The 21,375-nt window shown below is 45.0% G+C and overlaps 1 protein-coding gene across 1 annotated transcript in view; it reads right to left on the reverse strand.

Annotated features, from left to right (window-relative positions):
- Nucleotides 1–1,238: 1,238 nt before the first annotated feature.
- DOCK7 (dedicator of cytokinesis 7) overlaps nucleotides 1,239–21,375 on the reverse strand; it is a 108,566-nt gene continuing 88,429 nt past the window's right edge. Inside the window, exons 38-51 of the mRNA XM_059822223.1 lie at nucleotides 21,071–21,223; nucleotides 19,182–19,340; nucleotides 18,818–18,918; nucleotides 17,666–17,858; nucleotides 16,941–17,084; nucleotides 15,849–15,980; nucleotides 14,826–14,840; nucleotides 9,318–9,452; nucleotides 7,813–7,902; nucleotides 6,858–7,094; nucleotides 5,701–5,844; nucleotides 4,713–4,819; nucleotides 3,489–3,656; nucleotides 1,239–1,728 (exon numbers count right to left, since the gene is read on the reverse strand). Coding sequence (XP_059678206.1) covers nucleotides 1,686–1,728; nucleotides 3,489–3,656; nucleotides 4,713–4,819; nucleotides 5,701–5,844; nucleotides 6,858–7,094; nucleotides 7,813–7,902; nucleotides 9,318–9,452; nucleotides 14,826–14,840; nucleotides 15,849–15,980; nucleotides 16,941–17,084; nucleotides 17,666–17,858; nucleotides 18,818–18,918; nucleotides 19,182–19,340; nucleotides 21,071–21,223 — 1,821 coding nt within the window. The 3' untranslated portion in view covers nucleotides 1,239–1,685. The remainder of the gene's footprint in view (nucleotides 1,729–3,488; nucleotides 3,657–4,712; nucleotides 4,820–5,700; nucleotides 5,845–6,857; nucleotides 7,095–7,812; nucleotides 7,903–9,317; nucleotides 9,453–14,825; nucleotides 14,841–15,848; nucleotides 15,981–16,940; nucleotides 17,085–17,665; nucleotides 17,859–18,817; nucleotides 18,919–19,181; nucleotides 19,341–21,070; nucleotides 21,224–21,375) is intronic.

Below are 21,375 nucleotides of genomic sequence, written 5' to 3' on the forward strand. Positions count from 1 at the left end.
GCCACAGCCAGCGTGCCCTGCAGCCTTGCCCTGCGCCATCCCGCAGCGGCAGGTCGTGCACCTACAGCCCGTGGTGGCTACGAGATGCGGCGTCTTTCCAGCCCTGCTCAGCAGCACGAGCACAATCATCCCCCTACGAGCACAATCATCCCCCTACGAGCACACCGACAGGCAGCCACTAATAACTTGATTCAAGTATCGAGAATAAAAAAGACCCTCTCCACCCAAACCCCTCCCTGCTGATGCAGGGCGGGCACTTGCGGCAGCTACAGGTGCTAAAACAGAAAAAAACCCCAAAGAAACACCCCCCAGCACCTTCTAGCATACAGGAATGTGTATGTTAGAAGTGAAGGGAAAAAATATTTAGGTTTCAAAAGTCAAATGCTCACAAAGTGGAAGTGATGATGTACAGTTGCTTGCTGTATAAAACCGATTTTTTTTCTTCTGCTTTTATATATAAAAAAAGTATGTTTATCAAATTTGTGGGGGTTTTTTATAAATATATACATGTATATATGTACATGTATGCATATTCAGGTAGCTGTAGAGAAAGAAGCAGCTTGTGTTTAATCTCATCCCACCTCTTCCAAGGGACCTTGTTCAATACAGAGAGGAAAACTATAAAGGACTAGATTTAGGAGTTGTGTATTCAAGCTCCAATTCTGATGTTTCCTTGAAGTGCTGTGTTAGCCACCCAAATAACTGCTGTAAAACAGACGTTTTTCTTCACCTAAATAACAATGCAAAGAATGCTTTCTATCTAAGCTTTTAACTTAAACTGTGATACCATTTTTTGTTCTTCTTCCCCATGGAATTAGGTTTTTAAATTGAAAAAAGAACACAAAAAAAGCAGCCTAGTTGCATGTACACTGTTGAGCTGAATTGTACATTTAAAGTCATGATGAGATTACTGCGCTTGTTCGGACTTCCTAGCTGGTGGAAATGACCGTGTACACACAGCAGTCATACTGAAACTCCCCTCCACGGGTACTGAGGGAGGTAAACCGGTAACGAGATGTGCCTCGACGCTTCTGAAGGCGTCTGATGGAGTTTTTTTTTTTTTGCAGCAATTGGTATTCAGAGTTACAAAGGAAAAAGGATAGGGATAGTAAAAAAAAAAAATCACCGCTTGGTTAAGAAGCGTTACTGTAAGACTTACCTGACTCTGAACTTTTTTCCCAAGGATGGCGAGCTCTGAAGTCCAATGCACAGGGAATTAAAGTGTAAACATTCACATATTTAATAGTACCATCAAAATAACCATCGTCACTACATTAAAAACTTCAAAAATGCATTTGCATATGGTCCTAATATAAATTAAATATATGAACTAAAAGTAAATAAATTTAACATTAGGTAATGCTATAAATAAAGGTAAATGCGTTTAGTGTACCTTTGAGTCATAAAAATGCCTTAAAAAACAGGTAAGTTTACAGCTTATCACCAATACTCTGGATACCACTGCCATGGTTTTTTTTCAAACATCAATAAGTCTACATTTGACAATTCAGAATGATTTTTGGCCACTGAACACTTTGATGGAGGAAGAGGTGTGTGGGATGTCCAGGATGAAGTCCGAGTTTTATTTCACAATAAAACTTCTTTGATTCCCAGCGCTGATAACAAGGCTCTTTCTTTTCAAAACCTTAATTTTAAGTGCTTTTTTATTTTGGTTTTTAACTCGTTTAGATATCCATTTTGCGAAGGCTCATCCTGCTGAAGGAGTCTCTGAGGGAGAGAAAATACAATGATGAGCTCATATTTTCCATGATGAAATAAGAAGCCTCGTCAGATGAATGATTCTGTACTTGATTTCCAGTCTCTTCTACAGCTGGCTACTACAAAAATTAAGTTCACTGACATTAACTCACTGCTTTTCAAATGAATTGGTTTGGGGTCTGTACCTGGGATCATTTACCCGCCCGAGGTTTACTGACATGAAAGCTGACAGAAAGTTTAATCCATGTGTACACAGAGAAGCAGCACAAACCACCTGAAATCTTACTTAAGTCTTTCAAATAAATCTCCAAGTGGAATTTGCCTGGAACACCTGTACTACACGCCCTGCACAGGCTGAATTTCACAAGATTAGAAAATAATTACCATTATTTTCCATAATTACCGTAGCTCAAAAGTGCTATGAGGTTTCCCAGCCGGGTGGGGAGGGAAGCACTGTTCCTCCCACCCATCCCCAGCCCGTGAAAAGTGACTCCAGCAGAGAACAGCTAGGACACTGTACGTGATCTGGGGAGAGCCTAAAAAGTCATGAACGCGGGGAACGAGGAAAGGCCACCTTTCTGCAGTATTCAGCAGACAGGAAAATGTACTAAATTCAGCTACCGAAAGCACTGCCGTGTGAGCTAGGAGCACTCACTTCCTTCTTCATCCAGCACTAAGTCTTACCCTTTTTATAATGTAATTTTGCCGAGTTTCTCTTTTCACAACATTTTTATGTCCCCCATTACCTCTGAACAACACTTACATGAGGAGGTGTTCAAGGAAGGTGTGGACGTGGCACTGCGGGACATGGTTTAGTGGGCATGGTGGGGTTGGGTTGGTGGTTGGACTTGATGGTCTGACAGGTCTTTTCCAACCTCAGTGATTCTGTGTGTGATTTTGTGTGTGATTCTGTGTGTGAAAACCAGGGCTGTATTCTCCTAAACCAACGGTGTGGACATGAGCTGAAGTCCCCATTCACACAAATCTCCTTAAAGGGTCTGTCACTGAAAGCACCGTCACTGTCCTGCTCAGTGCCAATGATGCTCCTTCCAAAAAACACCCTCCACCCCACTCACTGGTGTGAGACCACGACACCAGGGCAGTCTTGCTGGATTGCGTTAGCCTACCTTGCTGACAGGGGACACAACAGGGGCTGTCAAGTCAAAGATTACGTGGAGGGTACCTGCTGGGAAACACTTCTGCCCCTATTCTGGGAGACAGAGCCTTCTCAGAAACTTTATGCACCCAAAGTCCCCCTGCTCAGCCGCAGCTGGTGCCAGCAGATTACAGTGCTAAGGGCTCTGACCTGCTTCATACATTCCCAGTGGGGCTTTTATGTCCAGTCTCACTACAGACGACCAAAAAGGCCAGGCTCCAGCTGACTGGTCTTCCAGCGTGGAAGACGCCAACTGTTTTTCCACCCTGCCTGCCCCTGCAGCTCCTCATCCCAGTTCCACTGGGAACAAACAAGTGTCAAACTCCTGCCACACTGAGGGCGGTTTTGAATCGAAAAAGAATGGGATGCAGGATGAAAAAAAAAAAAAAAAATGTCATAGATCAGGAACAAAAGGGACCATTGCAAACACCACCTACCATAACTGCTGGGAAGGGGACGTGCTCTGCAGTCAGGACAGAAGGGGAAAGGGATGGACTCCGCCAAGAGAGCCATAATTGAAAACAAACGGATGTCACAGGTTCACCAGGAAGATCAGACACCCCAGTTTTACACCCTCCTTATCTCTGCTGAAAGAGTAAAATCAAATATCCACCTGTGACAAGTGACCGGCAGCACTGCCTTATACAGCTGTGGGATCTTTCTATTTATCAAAGGTTGGAGAGCTTCCTTTAACCGGTGATAATTCCTTTCAAGTTCTCGCTGATACTCCTTTTGGTCTGGACCGATCAGGCTCTTGTTCTTGCGTAGAGCATCTTCGCATCTAGAAAACAAAAGCCTGTGAAACTTGGGCATAAAAAAACCCCATGCTCGCTAGAGACTTGTTAATCTAGTAGTACAAAAAAATTCATTCTGTTCCTCTGGGATGACACATAATATCCTTCTCTATCTTGTCTTTTGGGTAATAAAGTCTCAGCTAAACCACTTGGTGTCCATGGGGAAAGGAGAGGGTGCTGTATTTCCAATTTCCATTTCACTTCCAGAGTGACAACTCCTTTTTTATTTTAATTTACTCTCCAGTTATGTTTATCCTCTCTGAAGAGAAATGAAAAGCTGATCTCCACATAGCCACTTCCAGTCCAAGAGGATTTAAAGATGGATAGATCTACAGCTCTCCCCAGGAAAGATTAATAAATAGCAGACTATGAGGTGTTCATCAGGAACTCCTCTACTTGCACAGATGTATTTTAAACAAAGGGTATAAAAAGAACTGTATCATCAATGCCATTTATTACATACGGGAAAACTACATTGCCATTGGGTCTATTTGCTTGGAACATTTTTATTTCAATTATGTATTTTTTTTAATTCCTTGGTGCTTGCAAAAGATGCTGGACTAGGACCGCAGTCTGCATTACTCAAGAAGAAAGCAGAGCAGCCAGCACATCTCTTGAGAGAATTCTGCCAGCATGCTTCCACTCCCTTTGCAGAAATTCATTTCAGAAGGAAATTAAATCTCCTGGCCAATTCAGCACTTTCTCCTGACCCTGCCAAGCTGTGAGTTCATTGCTGCCAGCATGGCTAGTTGTGTTTTCTGAAACAGGAACACTTGTTCACAACTGAACAGTGGTCACTAATTCATTCCTGACAAAGAGCAAAGCCAAATGACTTCAGCCCCTTAAGTCATGGACCAGCAGCACCAGAGAAACAGGGAACCAGCTGGGCAGCTGAGGAATACAGCTGCATATGGAAACTGGACAGATGGAGTTACAACATGAATACTCCGCTCTCCCGATACCCCCTGTGTTATTGTACGTTCCTGTCTGGTGTGGTTGTAATAACTGCATCTGTCAGGCAGTTTGAAGACAATACTCCATACCTTTTCGTGAAGTCTTTGAAACAGAGCCGTAGTTTGTTATGATGTCTGAAGAGCTTTGGATCATTGGGTATTTCAGACAAGAAAACTTGTGCAACTTCTAACGGTCCCTTTAGGAGCAGAAGAGAAAAAGTAAGTTTCTTGGAACCATCTGTCATATCCAATCGCTGGAGAAACTTCTTGCACACAGAAACATTCGTAAAATGCAACATTTCCTTACAGAATGCATCTTGAAGAATTGCAGCTGGTAAATCTGGCATAAATCACCAAACATCACGACAACTGAATCTCTTTTAGTCTTTTTTTTTTTTTAAATAAAACTCTGCTTTTGGAAAACAGTGTCAGAAAACGCACAGATTCTACATTTGTTTTCTCTTATAAGGACTCTTGACAAAATCTGCTCAACTCACAACTAAGACAAAGTTTAAACAATGCAGATGGAACCAGGGAAGTGTTTGCCAGCACTGCAAACTCAACCCAGAACTTGAAACTCTGGCTGATTTTTTTCCAGCTTGTGCACTAGTAGAGCTTTTCTTATATTCCCTCAGTTTTTCCTCAATTTTTCTCCATTCACTAGCTTTGCTTTCCATTTCGTTCAAAAACCACTGCAGGACACAATCCTGCTTCCACCCACCAGAGCCTGGCTAACCAAAGGGAAAGTAGTAAAACCTTTTTTTTCTCTTTTTTTAAAGGGAGAAGGAAAAGCAGGCAGAAACAACTGTGAATGCCAGGAAGGAGCAGGTAACTGGGGGAGAAGGGCTGTCTCTTCTCAGCCACTTTCCAGATCTAACCGTGTTTTCAGGACTCTTACTCAAATGGCAGTCGCTGAGAGCAGCTGGTCTAGACCCACCAGTGACCTTAAACACATCCCACAGACTGAACAAAGAAAAAAATCCAAGGTAATTTAGAAATGAGGCCCAACGCTGAGCATCCAATGGCACTGAGTGACAGGCACTACCCCAGCGTCTCCAACTTGGACAGCGATCCTCACCTGATTTACTGTGGTACCTACTGATCCCTGCAGCACCATCTGCAGCATCTTTGGGTCCGCAGGGTCTTGGTGGGTTGCAAAAGCTAATTCCTGTGTTTTCTTCTGCATGTCCTCTATGGCAACTTCAATGGGCGTCAAAATGATCTAAGCAAGTAGACAGAATAGAGGACGCTTGTTATGGCTGAGACTGTCAACCAGACACATACTTTCAGAAACACCAAAGCGATTTGGGGTGGCACACCGAAGTGGTGGAGGACACCAACAGGACTGACAGTCTGGACAGGAGCACTTTAGAAATGCATCCTCTTCGTCTTTGTTTAAGAAGATCAAGAAGAATTTTGATTTTTAAATGTGTTTCTACATCTGGGTACTCAAGAGCTTTCTGAGATTGCTTCGGAGGAGGCAGACTCGTGTCCTTTTGTGGTCACTGCAACCAACTACCCATGGTTACAGCACTATGTCAGTGCCTCAAGACCCGTAGGTTCCCTGCCTTGCATGAAAATGCCTTTTTCATTGTGTCCCAGGCATCACATCAGTTCCCACCTCCCCCTGAAAAAGTAACAGAGCTTTGGGATAAACCTGTAAGGCCTCAGGAGCCCACTGGCCTGGGTCCGTTGAGGCCACGCAAGTGAGCTGTAACACAGAGCAACAGGACACGTTGCTCAAGCAGAATGGAAGGGAGCAACCTGCATTGCTGCAAAGCTCACCGAGGGCCCTTGCATTTACCAGCTTCTGTGAGCTGGATACACTGGTGAAAGAGGTGGCAGGACATACCGCATTTCTAAATTGGTCTGGTTTTAGTTTAGGTTGAATAGGAACAGGGAAAAGTTCAGTAGAAACAAGGCATTCTTAAAATCAAAATAAAGGGGGGTCATGCACAGTCCCTGCAGTGAACAGCCAGAGCAGCTTGCGACGGTGCTGTCTGCTCTCGCTCTCTGCTGAATTTCTGCATCTTTAGCAGAGAGGGGAACGGTAGACTAGTGATGGCCAGGAGGGTGCATCTGTGTTAACGTGATGGTGCGAGGGGACGCGGCCGTGCTATCAAACTACACATACAATAATACATTATGCATCAGTTTCAGCAACATCCACTTCCCTTAGTCTTGTATAATATTTCCCTTCAAACACAGGAAGCCCCGTGAGAGCACAGGCCTCACCTCCTCTTTGTGGATGACGTTTATCCTGGTTTTAATGTAAGGGAAAGCGTGGGACGTCGTCAGGATTGTTTTGCGTTTGAACTGCTCATGCAGCTCCCCGTGAGCTCGGCCGTCCAGCGTGAAGGGCGTGCAGTACATGAATCGCCGCAAGTTGTAGTTTTTGTCGAAGTAAGTTATCCTGTCCTTCATCTCGTACGTGTCGAAGTACGGCTCCACGTAGGTTATCTGAATGTAGGCCTGCAGGAAGGAACCCAGGTGTGCACGGTGAGGTTCAGTGCCAGAGGAGAAGAGCTGACTCCTACGCCCTGCTTTTTAGCAGTGCAATAACCCAGTTTGCTTTCTTTCCTCTTGAAGTCACCTCTGGAAGAACTAGGGCTGGTTTTTGCTTTTACTCAGAAAAATCACACTCACATTGACAGGAACTAGAGGTGCTGGTAGCTGCTCAGCAGCCTCTGGACTGGATAAAATACAGGTCACTGCCCCTCTCCTCTCACGCTCTTCACATGAAGCGTTTCCTTCCCTTCCTTGCAGATAATGCCCTGCCCTAAGCCACGGTCCTGTTTCCTAGGCATGCTCCTGTTATTTCTGCTACGCTTAAAGGACATGGCACAAGAATGACAAAATGCTGCAGCTGCAAAAAAGCCAGAGGCCAGTGAACAGCAAGCTCCCGTCCTTCCTTGCACTCCGCAGAGACTACAGAGAAAGGCAAATGCAGCCTGGGCCTCTGCTGTCCTTTCGTCTCCTCCCCTCCCACCAGCTACTACAAGGGCAGGGAGCAAAATGGTTAATTCTGCATTCCTTTGCTGGGATGATTTTCCCCTACTCTCATCTCAAGCGACTGCTCTGTACGTGGATTTCCTTGCCTACTTAGTGAAATTCAGGGCAGGATTTGTTTCACTGCGTTTGCATACATTCAGGACCAGTTCTACTTCTAAACCTGTACTTGTGTTCTTACCTTGTTAGGATCTAGTTTACATTTGTCCACAGGGTTTGAGTCCTTAATCACTTCAAGCACATCTTCACCAAACCGTTCTCCGTAAAATCCCTACAATCAAGAGCAAATGCATTGAAAGAAACCATCAAATGCAGCCATCAGAGATGGGGGTTGGAGAGACAAAGGCGTATTCAGGGGAGGTGAAGCTCCACATGCCTTCAACAGTAGCTGTGCCGGGGCTGAATGTGATCTGCTGAACCTAGGAGAATTAAATCAGTCGCATTGCAGGAGCGACGGGAAAAAAACAAGCCTAACACCCTGGAAGGCAGGAGAACTCGGGAGCCTTCCAACTGCACGCACACACGCTGCGTGGTTCTGAACAAGCCATTTGAGCTCGCTGTGTGTCTGTGAGCTCAACTGAAAACCGGGGTCAATACGGGATCTGCCTGGAAATCAGGTGCCGCATCAGAGCGTGGCTTTGCTGGGCTGGGTGAATGGCCGGATTCTGAACTCAGTTTCATGCGCTTAAACCTCAGACAACGCTGCTGCTTTCAGCACAACGTGACAACAGCTGAATTCTCATGAGCAACAACATGACATCAAATCTATTCTAGCAAATAAAATAGGCCCAGGTCTGCCCTCTGGCCCTACGAATGAGTAGCACGGCACGGCACGGCCCAGAGCCATGCTGCTCAACGCTCTTCCTCTCCCACTGGGGACGGCCTCATCTGTCCACAGTGCTTACTGGGAACAGTCTCTGACCCAGGCCGTCCCACAAACTGTGCTAAGACATTATCTAGACACAGGTTAGCGGGCACAAAACCAGGCCAGACTAACCATTACACGGCACAGATGATCACTGGGTACTACCTGGAGCTGCACCCAAGCCCCAGTTAGATTAATCAGTTGCCTTTGCCTGTTCACGGCTGAAACAAACTTCAGACCTGTGATGTCCCACTTCAGGGGCTCTGAAATTCAGCCACCTTAAGACGGTTCAATCTCTAGGAGAGAGGAACATGGTGTGAAGGCAACAAAATGACAGCAAAATGCAATACTTTCTGCAACTCAGCTCCTGAAAGGCATCACAGCCTTTTTTCAAGCCCAGGTCATCCCATTCACACCAAGCAGCTGAAGAGAAATGCAAACACACTACGATATGCCACGAACTCCTGAATGATCACAGCAGGTCCGCAGCTCTGGCTGCAAGATCAGGGAAAACCTGTGGGACTGCTCTCCCCGCATTCCTCCCGCCTCCTGCAGAGGTGGCACCAGCAAGAGGACAGGAGACATCAGGCCCAGCTCCGGGTCACTGCGCGGGGCGCTGCAAAATGTTTTGCCAAGCGACTGTTTCTCTAAGCTCAGCCTTGCACCAGGCTCCAAGAGGCACAGCATTGGTTTTGCCCAACTTTTTGCCCAACATTTCCGCCACCTCCTGTAATGTGGCAACGCAGCTCTTAAAGAACTGATGCAAAATAGTTAAACTGCAACTCACAGACAGAATTTGAGGTCAGCCACAATCATCTCACCTCGAGCCTATGGGAAATTTCAGCTAACTTTGTTATCGCGGGTTCCTTGTAAACAAACTCTTGCTCATCCAGGTCTCCAAATTTAGTTCCATAAAAACCAACTCGGAAGTAGGTGCCAAACATCCTCTTTCCATCCTAGGTTTGGAGAAACAAAAGGTTATTTCAGTGTGGAGACATGCATACCCCCAAGCATGGCTGCAGGCAGGCTCCTGAATTGATGCAAAATAAAGAAGAAATGAAAAAAAAAAATAGAAAGAAAGAAAGAAGGGAAAGGAAAACGCACCTGGAACTCAGCATGAATGCATTTAGCAGCAAACACCACAATGAAATTATAAACTAACATGAAATTATATGGATCAGTTACGACCATTAGCCCAACCCTGCAATGACTTTTCCCACCCCAGGAGGAGTCTGGAGGTGTCAGATGCCTCTGAGGAACAGTCAAAGGCAAGTCCCTTCGTTTGGGTAATTATTTCAGGCTCTCCAAATCCTACGCAGACACCCCTTAGCCTGGTCCGTAGCCTGCAGGCACAGGGGCGGAGAAGTCCAGCTGCAGCACACAGGGAGGATATTGCACACAGACACCCTGGAAAATTACCCGCACCAGAGCCCCCATAATCCACTCTCAAGTAATTGCAGGATTGGGCTGAAGTCAATGTCCAGTTCACTCACACACACACACGTAAGTGCTTTTTAAATAGCATGTCAACTGGAAGGTGTTACGTTCTCTTCTAGTAACTAATGTCTAGTACAGAGGGCCAAAGTCACTCCTGGTGAAAGCAGATGCAATCCACTGTATCATGTACCTGCTTCCATTTGAGCCAGTGGTGAATTTGGCCCAGAAATGCAACAAAAGTAGAGAAACAAGAAAGACTTTTGCTGGAAAGGTAATGAAGAAAATCTGATTAAGAGAAAGAAGAAAAACACTTTAAAAATAAATCACACCTTTGATTTTGTTAAAAAAACTCACGCTGCATGCACAAACCAGAAACGCCTTTCAGCAAGAAACTCTAAAATGTTCACCTTTACTCTCGTGAGAAAGTGTGATGTAGCATATAACGCTCAATGTTTCTGAATCTGGGCTAGTGTTTGGTTTCACACAGCCCTTACGGATGTCCTGGCTGCCGTGTATGGGGTTTTTTTAGTATTTTGCTGTGACAAAACTGATCTCTTGTGGTGATGGTGAACATGATCTATGGAAGGCAAAGAAGATAAATAAGCCAAACTAAAATAAAAAACCCACCCTCAGGCTAACTCCAGAGACTGGAAAAAGCACTGTCATGGCAAGCCACCGCCTTCTCCTGACCTGGAGGAAACTCTGAGGCGTCACGCCGGAGCTGCTCGCATGAGGCACAGCCAGGAGGCATTGCCTTTTTGGGGAGAGGGCTGCTGCCCCCCCCCAGGGCCTTCAGGAGGGCAAAGCTCACCGATGCCCAGCTCTGAAGTGGAAGCGAAGCCTGAAGTGACCAGAGCCAGCAGCAGCCTTGCTTAATACACGCAGGCCACACCTTGGCTTTGCTACGGGACATCGACAGAGACAAATTTCATCGGCTCTGCTCTGGCAAGAGCGTAGACACGTGCTCCAATTCAAGAAAACAAGGAGTCGCACCGAGAGTTGCTCATATGCTTAACGCGGCGCGGGCGGCTCCTTGGAGCCCTGCTCTAGCCCGTCCCTTGGAGCACCCATCCTCCAGAGAGGGGCTTTTATCCAGCTCCACCCGCCAGCATAGACTCCAGGGTTTCGTCTCACCCCAGCCACCCCCAGAAGCACCTCCCAGGGTGCGACCCCCAGCTGCAAAGCTATTACTGTTTTATTGGAAGTACCATCTGGCAACATCTGGGAGCTATTCCGCTGGACCCCCTGTCTTTCTCCAGTGCCTGTCCCTCTGGATCCATACAGGAACGAGCAGCCAACTGAACCCTTCATTTACTCATCACTACCTTTTCAAAGCCACAGTTTTGGACAATATTACCCATGCTAAAATCCCTCAACGCCCAGCATTTCCAGCCTCCTGTGCTATTTTTTTCAATTCAATCTCAACGTTATAGGCAGAAGACTGTGATCCCAGGGCTCCTTTCTCAAAGCACTTCCCAAGGTAGCACCATGTCTGCCCAAGGGGAACCGCCATACGAAACATCTCCCCAAACCTTACAGAAGGCCTGGGAATGCTCCGCGTGGAAGCTGGTGGGATCCTGCCCCAACCCATGGGCACAGGGCAGGCCCCCGCAATGGAGGACACACTGCTACTCTTCTAACTCATCTGTTTTTTCCTACCTACGTGGTGAGTGACTTTCAGGCTACGAAGTGTTTGCAGAACCTGGTCCCCACAAGGTTATCTGCCACGTGGACATCTGCCCAGACACCTATTTGTGACAGGCAGCGTACATTCATGTTGCTGTAAAAGTAACAGCGAGTGAGGAAGAAAATGCTGTTTGTTGATCAGCATCAATTAATAAGGAGTTCTGGTGGCATTTACTAAATGCATAAAATAAGAGTAATGGGGCATTGGGAAGTCCCGGGAGTGGTAGCAGCAGGGAAGCCCGGTGAGATTCAGCGTCCCGTGTGAAGGCAGCTCCCAACTTGTGTACTTGTTGCATCGCCACGAAGACTGGCTGCACCGGCTTTTCCTGATAAATCCAGGTGCTGAGGCTGAGTTATCACAAGGATCCCAGGGAGGAAAGCCGGCACTGAGGAGCACTGGTTAGCCCCTAATGCGACAGAAGCATCTCCCCCACAAAGCCTGGGATCCATCAGCCACGAAATGTATGTGACTGGTGTTGGGGGATCTGTGCCTGGAAGCAAGGGGCTGGAAACACACTCCTCCGGGAGAGCAAACACCTACGGGCTATTCCTTAGCTCGCATAGACGTTCAGTAGCTACCAGCCCCCCCGAGATTAGGAGAGCTCAGTTTCTTGCCTGGTGTTTGGAAGAGGGGATGGCTCTGTACTAGGCTCTTTTAATTGAAATTTAGCCAATACCAAAGTCTATCTAATCACTGAACACAAAACAAGTAACTTAAAAATACTCCATGGTCTTGTTTCTGAAAAGAGCTAAAAATGCAGATATGAGGGAGAAATTATTAAAAGCATTTTATCTCCTATTATTTTATGAAAAATAATAGGTCTTTGGGAGGAGAAGAGAATGAAGGTGAACACTGAATAGCCATTACAGAACTGGCAGAGCAGATAACAGCCATCATGATTTATGAAGGTTCATGATTTGTTATTATGCATGGTAAATACCTTTCAAAATTGCTGGGAATAAAGTTTTAGAGTTATCTCTTGCACGTACACAAAAAGCTTTGCCAACAAGATTTGAAAAATCAGATGCAAGAGTGATCATCTGCTTTCTTCACCAAGACCAACACAGCAGCAGCTGCCTGAAGGCAGAGTCAGCCCTAAGTATGTAGGAATAAGAGTAACTCCTTCATACACGCTGTGTAGAATGCAAAATCCAATCATCTTTACCAAAATGAGCATTGTTATTTTCTTGCTCAATTTTAACCCAAGGTCCTTTGCAGTGTTGCCAACTATTACAAGTCTTCCAATATTGATTTTTTTGAAAGTATCAGCTCCTGGAGTCCTGCTATTCGATGGCAACCTCACCCTGCATACTTTAAAAAGCATTTTTGAATTCTCATGGCACAGCATGAAAAGATTTTTCCTAATAATCTTCCTAACTGGAAAGTAAACAAAAAGAATTAATTCAACATTTATTCAATGAACAAACACACAAGCAGAAAAACCCACCACTTGGTATGTTTAAGCAGGTCTCAGAAATGCATTGGTGCCAGACTCAGGATACTTCAGTGCTTGTAGTTGGCAATACTACTTTCCTTGTGACATGAGGGGGGGTCCTGCTGTTGGCATAGCTCTTTGGTAAAATGAAATTGGGGTTTCCACAGTGTAAAACAAAAAAACAAAAAGGGGAAAAAAAAAAAAAAAGAGAAGGGGGGGGAAAATTCCACAAGTAGGAACTTACCACAACAGACAATAGTAAGAGTGGGGAGGAGGGTCAGCAACCAGGGCGACAGAGGAGAAAACAGAAAGTATTTAATTAGGGAAATTCCAAAAAACAAACAAGCAGCAAATTGGCAGCAAATAAACTTTAAAATAAAAAAGGGTGAGCATCAATTAAAGTATTTAAAATAAGGAAAAAGGGCAAAACATGCAACAAATCTGAAAGCTACAAAGCACAAAGATCAGAAAAAGTCTGGCAATGAAGGAGCACGATGACAGACGAGAACAGAAACCATGGATGTCTTTTACCATGCAGTAAAACATGACTGAGTGATGTTAGAATCATAACCAATGACAGGATTTTCTTCAGGGGTCGATTTAGGGGCAGACTAATCAAAATAGATGCTCACAGGCCTTCACGTTTGTTGGCTATTGAACACAGATCATTTACGCCCCTACGACGTACTCTGGGTTGCTGTGCTGCCTCATCTGCTGGGACTTTTCACAGCAACAAGCAAACGATTTACAGGGCCAGCCCTTAAGTGTCAGGGGTTATTTTTAAGCTACTGAATTTCATTTCTTGCTAGGCCGGAATGAAAACTGACGTTCAGACATCATCAGCCCAAATTATTTGCATCACACGATGCAAAATAACTTCGTTCTTGGCCCCAGTTGGGGAAGCGTGGGCTTAAATGCTCTCCTGTGGTGGAAACATGGGGTGAGATGGCCCTACAATGAGTTGCCTGATTTACAGAAAAACAGAGATTAACTGGACAGCTGAAGACTAAGCAAGTAATGTAACATCATGTTCACAAAACATTGAAAATGTCTTCTGAGACTTCTTGACACTCGTGTACCCACTGCGTCGACTGGACTAGGGCCCGAGTTATCAAACTCGCTGTGCTGCGTGCGACTGTGGATGAAGCCGACTGCTTTGCCTACTTTTAATCCAAAGGTGTGGTTCTCATGGTGTATGTTGTAGAAATAAGAGCAAACAGCTTCTACAAAAATGAAAGCAGCAAAACTGACTCCAGTTAACACAACTGAGCTATTTTACTGCCAGATAAACAGCAATCCATAACAAAGGGATTGTTCTTAAATGAACAGAATGAAGCAGCCTATTCTCTGAGATATGGTCTGCACATGCAGTAAACCAGTTTTGTGTTTCAGTACCTCTGAGCATTATTGCTTAAATCGACCCCTGTGGGTGGGGTGAAAATATGGTATGAAGGGATGATATTCTGTGTCAATGCTGATGAAAAGAAATATAAACGAATTATAAAAACAAACTAGTGATGATACAGTGGCTCATTCACCAAAGAACCTCATTAGTGGAACACATCAGCATCCATGCACTACCTACAGCTTCTTATGAAGAATTTCCTACTACAACCACAATCGGTTTGTTGGTATTTCTTTGGTTAATGAATTGTTTTAACAGCAGACAGCAACAGAAATACCCACAACTAGCACATGTGGGCAAGCGTTGGCGTGAGTCATCTGAAAAATCTATTAGTGTTCTTTACTAACTAAAATGGAGTTACCTACCTCCCAGCCAGTACTCTGTGTAATAAAAAGTAAAAAGCGCATGTCACAGAAACCAAAAAAAAAGTTTCAAAGGCCAAATCATGACCATCAATGTAAGGTATCATAAACCTGAAATGGTTTCAATGATTATAAGTCATCATACATCCAAAACAGCCTTCTCTGGCCTAGAAGGACACTCAACGATTGTCCGCTATCGGTACACTTAACCTCCGGAACACAGAGAAAACCACCAGACTCTCTGGATCCTATGAAACTGATGCTCTCATCAACATCTACTGAGCAGCCGATGGCAGCATAAGGGTAACTACACCAACAGACAAACGACGTACCCAGCAGCCCATGACCAGAAAGCTGGTTGGGGTGGGGGGCTCAGAGTAGCACTGGCACGGACTGGAGGAGGGTCTGCCGAGTGCTTGCCTGCCCTGACAGAAAGGCATGCACCCGACGGGCCTCTCCTAGAAGATAACATGTGCTTCTTGAGAGTTGCCAAGTGCTCTCGCCTCCTCCTTAGCTGAGGTCTGTTGAGCTTTGTGAGGGTTGATAACCTCTGATGTCTCTCATCAAATGCTCAGCACCTAAGCTGGTGGGTTTTGCACCATCTAAGTTTAGAAATGCTCCTTCAATTATTTATCCACCATATGAACAGACAAATAAAACCTCAACATTTCTGAACATGACCTACCAAGCTAAAGGCAAGATACAGTGGGTTTTTCCAGCATGCAAAACACAGTTTAAAATAACATCTGAAAGGATAAACTGACAGATGATTGGAATTTTTAACTCTTGGATATTTCTGAAGTTACTTTGAAACTTGGTATGTGATGTTCTCTCATGTTTCTCATGTTAAATGTCCAGAGAGAAAAAATCTTGTTAGCGATCCTTGCACTTACTGTGGATCACCACTTGACAATTCTTGTGTAATCTGATTAAAATGTTTTTTTCCTTAACAGGTAGTTTTCATTTGCACTGAGCATTTGAACTTTCTTCACAATTCACATTGCAGCTGAAAATTCAAGTCATTACCTGGTGAACAATCTTGCTGAACGCTTCTTGGAGTTTACCATGAATAGTAGATAGCTTCTTGGCATCTCTATTAGCTTCATGAATAGGAATAAGGACTTTGTAAACCTCATTAACTGCTTCATACATGCCAGCCTACAAAAATAAGGTCCGTCAGGTTGCTCCATCAAGTCAACAGCAAGAATGACACATACTACCAGCATTTAAATCATAAAACTGCAAAATGAAAAGGTGCCACTGTGATGTAACCAGCACCTTTTCTACCCATGCATGAATGGAATAAAATCCCCAGTCACCTTTGGAATCAAGAGCCTACTGCATTACACATTGGTACTAATAAATGAGATTATTAACGGAATCAAAACTGGGGTATTTTGGATGGATATATGCACAAGAGCACAACAAGCTAAATAGGATCCTAAGCAAATCTATGGGAATGAAATATGGAAGCTTAAGGGCACAGTACAGGTGGTTCTATTTAGTGCATCTTCAACCTAAGTGACTTCTACATCCAACTCTTGGCACTCTGTGACATGGGCTTTGTGAAGTTTCCTTAGGATGTCTCTAACGGAGGGGATCCAGCCCATTGCAGGCAGAGACGCTGCATCGCGTGGCTTAGCCAGCCCGCAGCAGGGGTTCTAGGTCTTTGCTCTGGAGTTATTGCTGCTTGTAATTAAACCCACTGAATGATGTTTTATATTGTGTTGTGGGAAATAATTCACTTGCTTTCCTTGGTTCCTGAGGGATACACTACTACCAGCTCATTAACACTTCTCACATAAAGCTCTTGACCCGCTCTTTTTGAAGAGGAGGAAAAACATTACGGCCTTTCTTCGCTGTTGCCAACTCCCAAATGTGCAGTGTTGAAGTGAAAGACACTGGAAACACACAAAGGCCTCTCGATCCCGAATCCCGTTCTGTGCACAGTTTACTCCAGAGGGCAAACCAAGCTATCTTGAACAACTAAAACTCCCAATGCTCCATGCAAATCAAGTGGTTACAATAGAGTTATACACAGAGAAAACATTTTCCTTCATATTGCCCAGCAGTATAAGATTGTTGAAGAAGATAGGTAAAGAAATTAAAGTCTTTTACCATGGAGAAAGATGCTGCAGCCTGCTCCAGCAATCCCACCAGTCCAGCTTCTGTAAAATACTTTCCAGAACAGATACCTTCTTCATCTGGTGATACAACATCATCAGAAACCGCTGACTCTTCCAAAACATTTGAAGATATGTTCTAAGGAGATATAATGTCGATAAAATATTTTTACTCAATTTAAACAACATTCAAAACTCTCAATACTTTGAAAGCCAGCTGATTTTCAATCAAATCCTAAAATTTTTAAAGAGGCAGCTTCCACATGCCTTTTGTTCAATCTCCTTCTGAACCAGTACAGTACTTCAGCACTACATGCTTAAGCTAACTGGCCTGGACCACCTACACATTCAGAGCTAAGTATGTGCTTGTTTGCTCTAGTCAGTACTGTCCTGATTAACATTACTAGTCACAGGAACCACTTTCATCAACTGCATCCACAACAAAACAGTTAGATCAAAGGGGGTAAAAACCCATGACTGAAATGGAGAAATAAAAAGAAGTGGATTCACTCAGTACTATGGATATAAACACTTAGGGGAACCAAGACAGTCTTCAAGCATAATAAAGATTTTCAGAAGTTGCTGTAATGCATTATCTCCAAAACAAACAGAGTAAGTGCAGTATGAGTATGTAGGCACAGCAATACCTGGCACATGGAGATACTCAGTATCTCAGCAGATGACAAAACCCAAAAATACATTACGGAGAATAATTCCTACCTGAAACGTAACACACCCTACAGGGAGGTATTTTCGGTCTTCTAGCATGCTTAGATATTCAGCCACCAAGGCTGCAGAGTGGACCAAGCACTGGGCTGATTCAGCATGATTGCTCCTCTCGGAATGCTTTCCAGCCATGTTCTGCAGCCACGTCAGGCGCAGGTCAGGGGAATTCTGATAGCCCTTTGCAATCCTAATTGAAAATAAAACCTCTGTGATTAGTACTTAGCTACTTCTGCTTAAATAACAACCACCCTCAGTGCTGGGCTGTCTAGAAATACATGAGGTAAGAAGCTATGTAGATGGGAAGTTACCCTAAATTACATTATAGATTTCTGAATTAGTTAGTGGCGGGCAAGCAACTGCACACCCCCTGATGGCAGAATGCTTTTATGGGTGACTGCTGAAGCTCTTGACCAAAGCTCGTATTTCACTTGGAGTCTGGTGGTAAGCCAAAGATGTGGGACAATCAGAGCAGACATGCCTGGCTGCTTATGACAAAATCTCTGCTGCCTTCTAAGAAGCCTTCAGGACCGTTTGTGCAGACAACACCATGCAATTTGGTAGTTAGGATCTTAACACGGCTCTGGAATATCTTTTGCATATGGAGACCACCATATGTACCACCACCAAAAAACCTTTTGTGCAAGCAGGTCCTGGAAGATCCTTAAGTTCTCCCTGATGCAAGCAGGGAGAGCTGTCTTTATTCAGGTAGAGGATGAGATTGTCAGAGACTGCTGGGGAATGGAAACTACTTTCATCCAAGATAAGCCACATACATGCCAAAGAAAACCTCTCAACACCACATTCAAACACAACAGACAGGTACATATTGGTCCACGAGCACCAAGACCTGGAACTGCTCCAGAATCAAGCTCTATAAGGGCTCAAATGTGCAACAGCTGAGTCCAAAACCAAACAGCAAGTAGCTGTGCTGGTTTCAGGTGAAACGTGAATCACGGCAAGCAGCGTAAAACAGGTTGAAGTTTAAAGTAAAGTAATTGCTAATAACAAACAAGTAATCAAAGTTCACAGCAATACAATACCTCACGCTCTAAATACAAGAAGTGCAGTAGGTACAAAGCTTTGTTCAAACACCACGTGGAGCACTGATGTCTACTGTCCCTACAGTGCGATGGTTATAAACTCTACCTGTACATCAGGTCAATCAGCATTTCTGGATCTTCCTGGTGCTCCTTCATTTTAACTGTGTCGGACAGGATCATATGGAGGTTGAACACTAGATCCTGGACCTGTAAAAAACATACTGCTGTAATGAAATGGCAATGGGATTTGAGCTATGTGCTGCTATGTTTGGACCACAGTTGCTCTGAACCTTTGTGTGTTTGCACCTTGGTGTCAGAGTTAACCAAGAACCTGAGTTTTATGTACTTAGGTGACAAAAAAATTAATGTACCTCCTTCAGGGAATACATGCAAATTCCAGCTATAGATGGAGGTTTAAAAACAGCCTGTTAATGAACTACACATTATTTCTCTTGTGGTATTTCTTTTACCTGATCAGGAAACGTTGTCTCCCTAAGTTCCAGATCTTCTTCAGCGTATGTCAAAATAGTCTTCAGGGAACGTCGCAAAAATTCCTCATTGAAGTTCTGGGATGTCCCCACCAGCGATGAGAGAGACATGGTCACCTGCATTTTCACTCTGGCAAAGTTCTGCAACAGAGAAATAGTTGTTGTATTTCAACAACCTGGAAATACTGCAACAGTCTACTGCGACATCAGTGCTCTGGTCATTGCACCCTCCTCCTGACAGACACCTGATACAAAAAAGAAAACACGAGTTTTGTGAAAAGGACTGTCACAGAGCAGTGGTTACAATAAAATTCTGGTGGTGCTGACTTCATAATCTGATGACAGCATTATTTAGTTCCAGGTGAAGGTTACCCTGCAAAGGTTTTAGTTTTCTCTCCTCTTTCCTCTCTCCTCTCAAGCACCCTGAACAGGATGATGCACAACTCCCTCTCGTGAATACAGACTTCATTCTAGACACTTGCTTTTGGTTTGGTCTAGCCTAAAGACTGGAGTCACTGTTAACTCGCTGCTAGCAATCCACTAACAGTCCCTGGGCCCAGAACCGGTGGGTGCCTCCAGTTCTGCTACTCACCGTGAGGGGCTGTAACCAAAGCGGTGTAAACAAAGATGTCTGGGGGAGCACCTTGCGGTACACAGCTACATGGGTGCCTCCAAAATACCAACTGGAAGAGTTAAGGCTGGGAACTTTGACAATTTAAAGCATGCATGGGTGCATCAAGCTAAGATGTAATTAGGGGTAAGTAACATCTGAATGGAAACAAAATCCCAGCATTGCTAACTCACTTGCACTAACACAGCCCTTTCAGAAAGGAAATACATAGTAGCTGTGCCACAGAAAGGGCTGTGTGGCTGTTTCACAGAATCACTATGGTTGGAAAAGACCTGTCAGATCACCAAGTCCAACCATCAACCCAACCCCACCATGCCCACTAAACCATGTCCTGCAATGCCACGTCCACACGTTCCTTGAACACCTCCAGCGATGGGGACTCCACCACCTCCCTGGGCAGCCTCTTCCAATGCTTCACCACTCTCTCAGGAAAGACATTTCTCCTAATATCCAGCCTGAACCTCCCCTGGCGCAACTTGAGGCCATCTCCTCTTGTCCTGTCACTAGTCACCTGGGAGAAGAGACCAACACCCACCTCCCCACAACCCCCTTTCAGGGAGTTGTAGAGAGCGATGAGGTCTCCCCTCAGCCTCCTCTTCTCCAGACTGAACAACCCCAGCTCCCTCAGCCGCTCCTCATCACACTTGTGCTCCAGACCCCTCACCAGCTCCGTCGCCCTTCTCTGGACACATTCCAGCACCTCAATGTCCTTCTTGGAGTGAGGGGCCCAAAACTGAACACAGCATTCGAGGTGCGGCCTCACCAGCGCCGAGTACAGTTTCTGCTCTCACCTAGAGGTGCGTGAAGGCAAGGCAGAGGGCAGTTCCTCCAAAGAGCTCCCTCGAGCGCAAACTCTCCAATCTAAAGAGTATGCAAACCTTCCAAACTGACAGGTTTGGAAACTCCTGCAGTGGATGTTCCAAGCAGGGCTCTGTATCTCTCTGTCAACCGACATGAGAGGCAGCTTGCCTGCAAAGAGATTCTGGCCATACAGCTCAGACTCTGACACTGAAGACTGGACACTCCTGCTATGCACTGACCAGCAGTGAGAGCTACTGCAAGATCAGGAGCTGGGAAAAGTCATGTCACTGCTGCATGCCCCTCTTCCCTTTGCACGTCATGCTTGTTTTGATGGTAAGCCCTCTGACAGCCTTTCTTTCACAGGAATACACAGAGCTCCATCCAGCAGTCCCCAGCAGTTTACATGTAATAACCTAATGAAGTGCAGCAGGATACTCACGTTCCCGATCTCAAAGTTTTGCCTCATCAGAAGGTAAAGAGAGGCACTCGCATGCGACCGTATCGTGCTGATACTGCTGCTACAGTGCCTCAGGAGCCTCAGGCACAGATCTGCACACTGCTCAGTCTCTTCTTCAAACAGCAGCTCAGGGAACTGGAAAAACAGCACATGAGAACATTAGTGCTTGGACAGACAGGAACAAGCACTTGGACAAAAAGTCCAGGGCAATCCTCAGCAATGAGCATACACTGGCATTAGAGGAAGTCCAGTCCCCTCTGTTTGGAGGGGAATGATGCTAATTTGGA

Source organism: Gavia stellata, chromosome 10, assembly GCF_030936135.1.
Source record: "Gavia stellata isolate bGavSte3 chromosome 10, bGavSte3.hap2, whole genome shotgun sequence".
Lineage (NCBI taxonomy): Eukaryota > Metazoa > Chordata > Aves > Gaviiformes > Gaviidae > Gavia > Gavia stellata.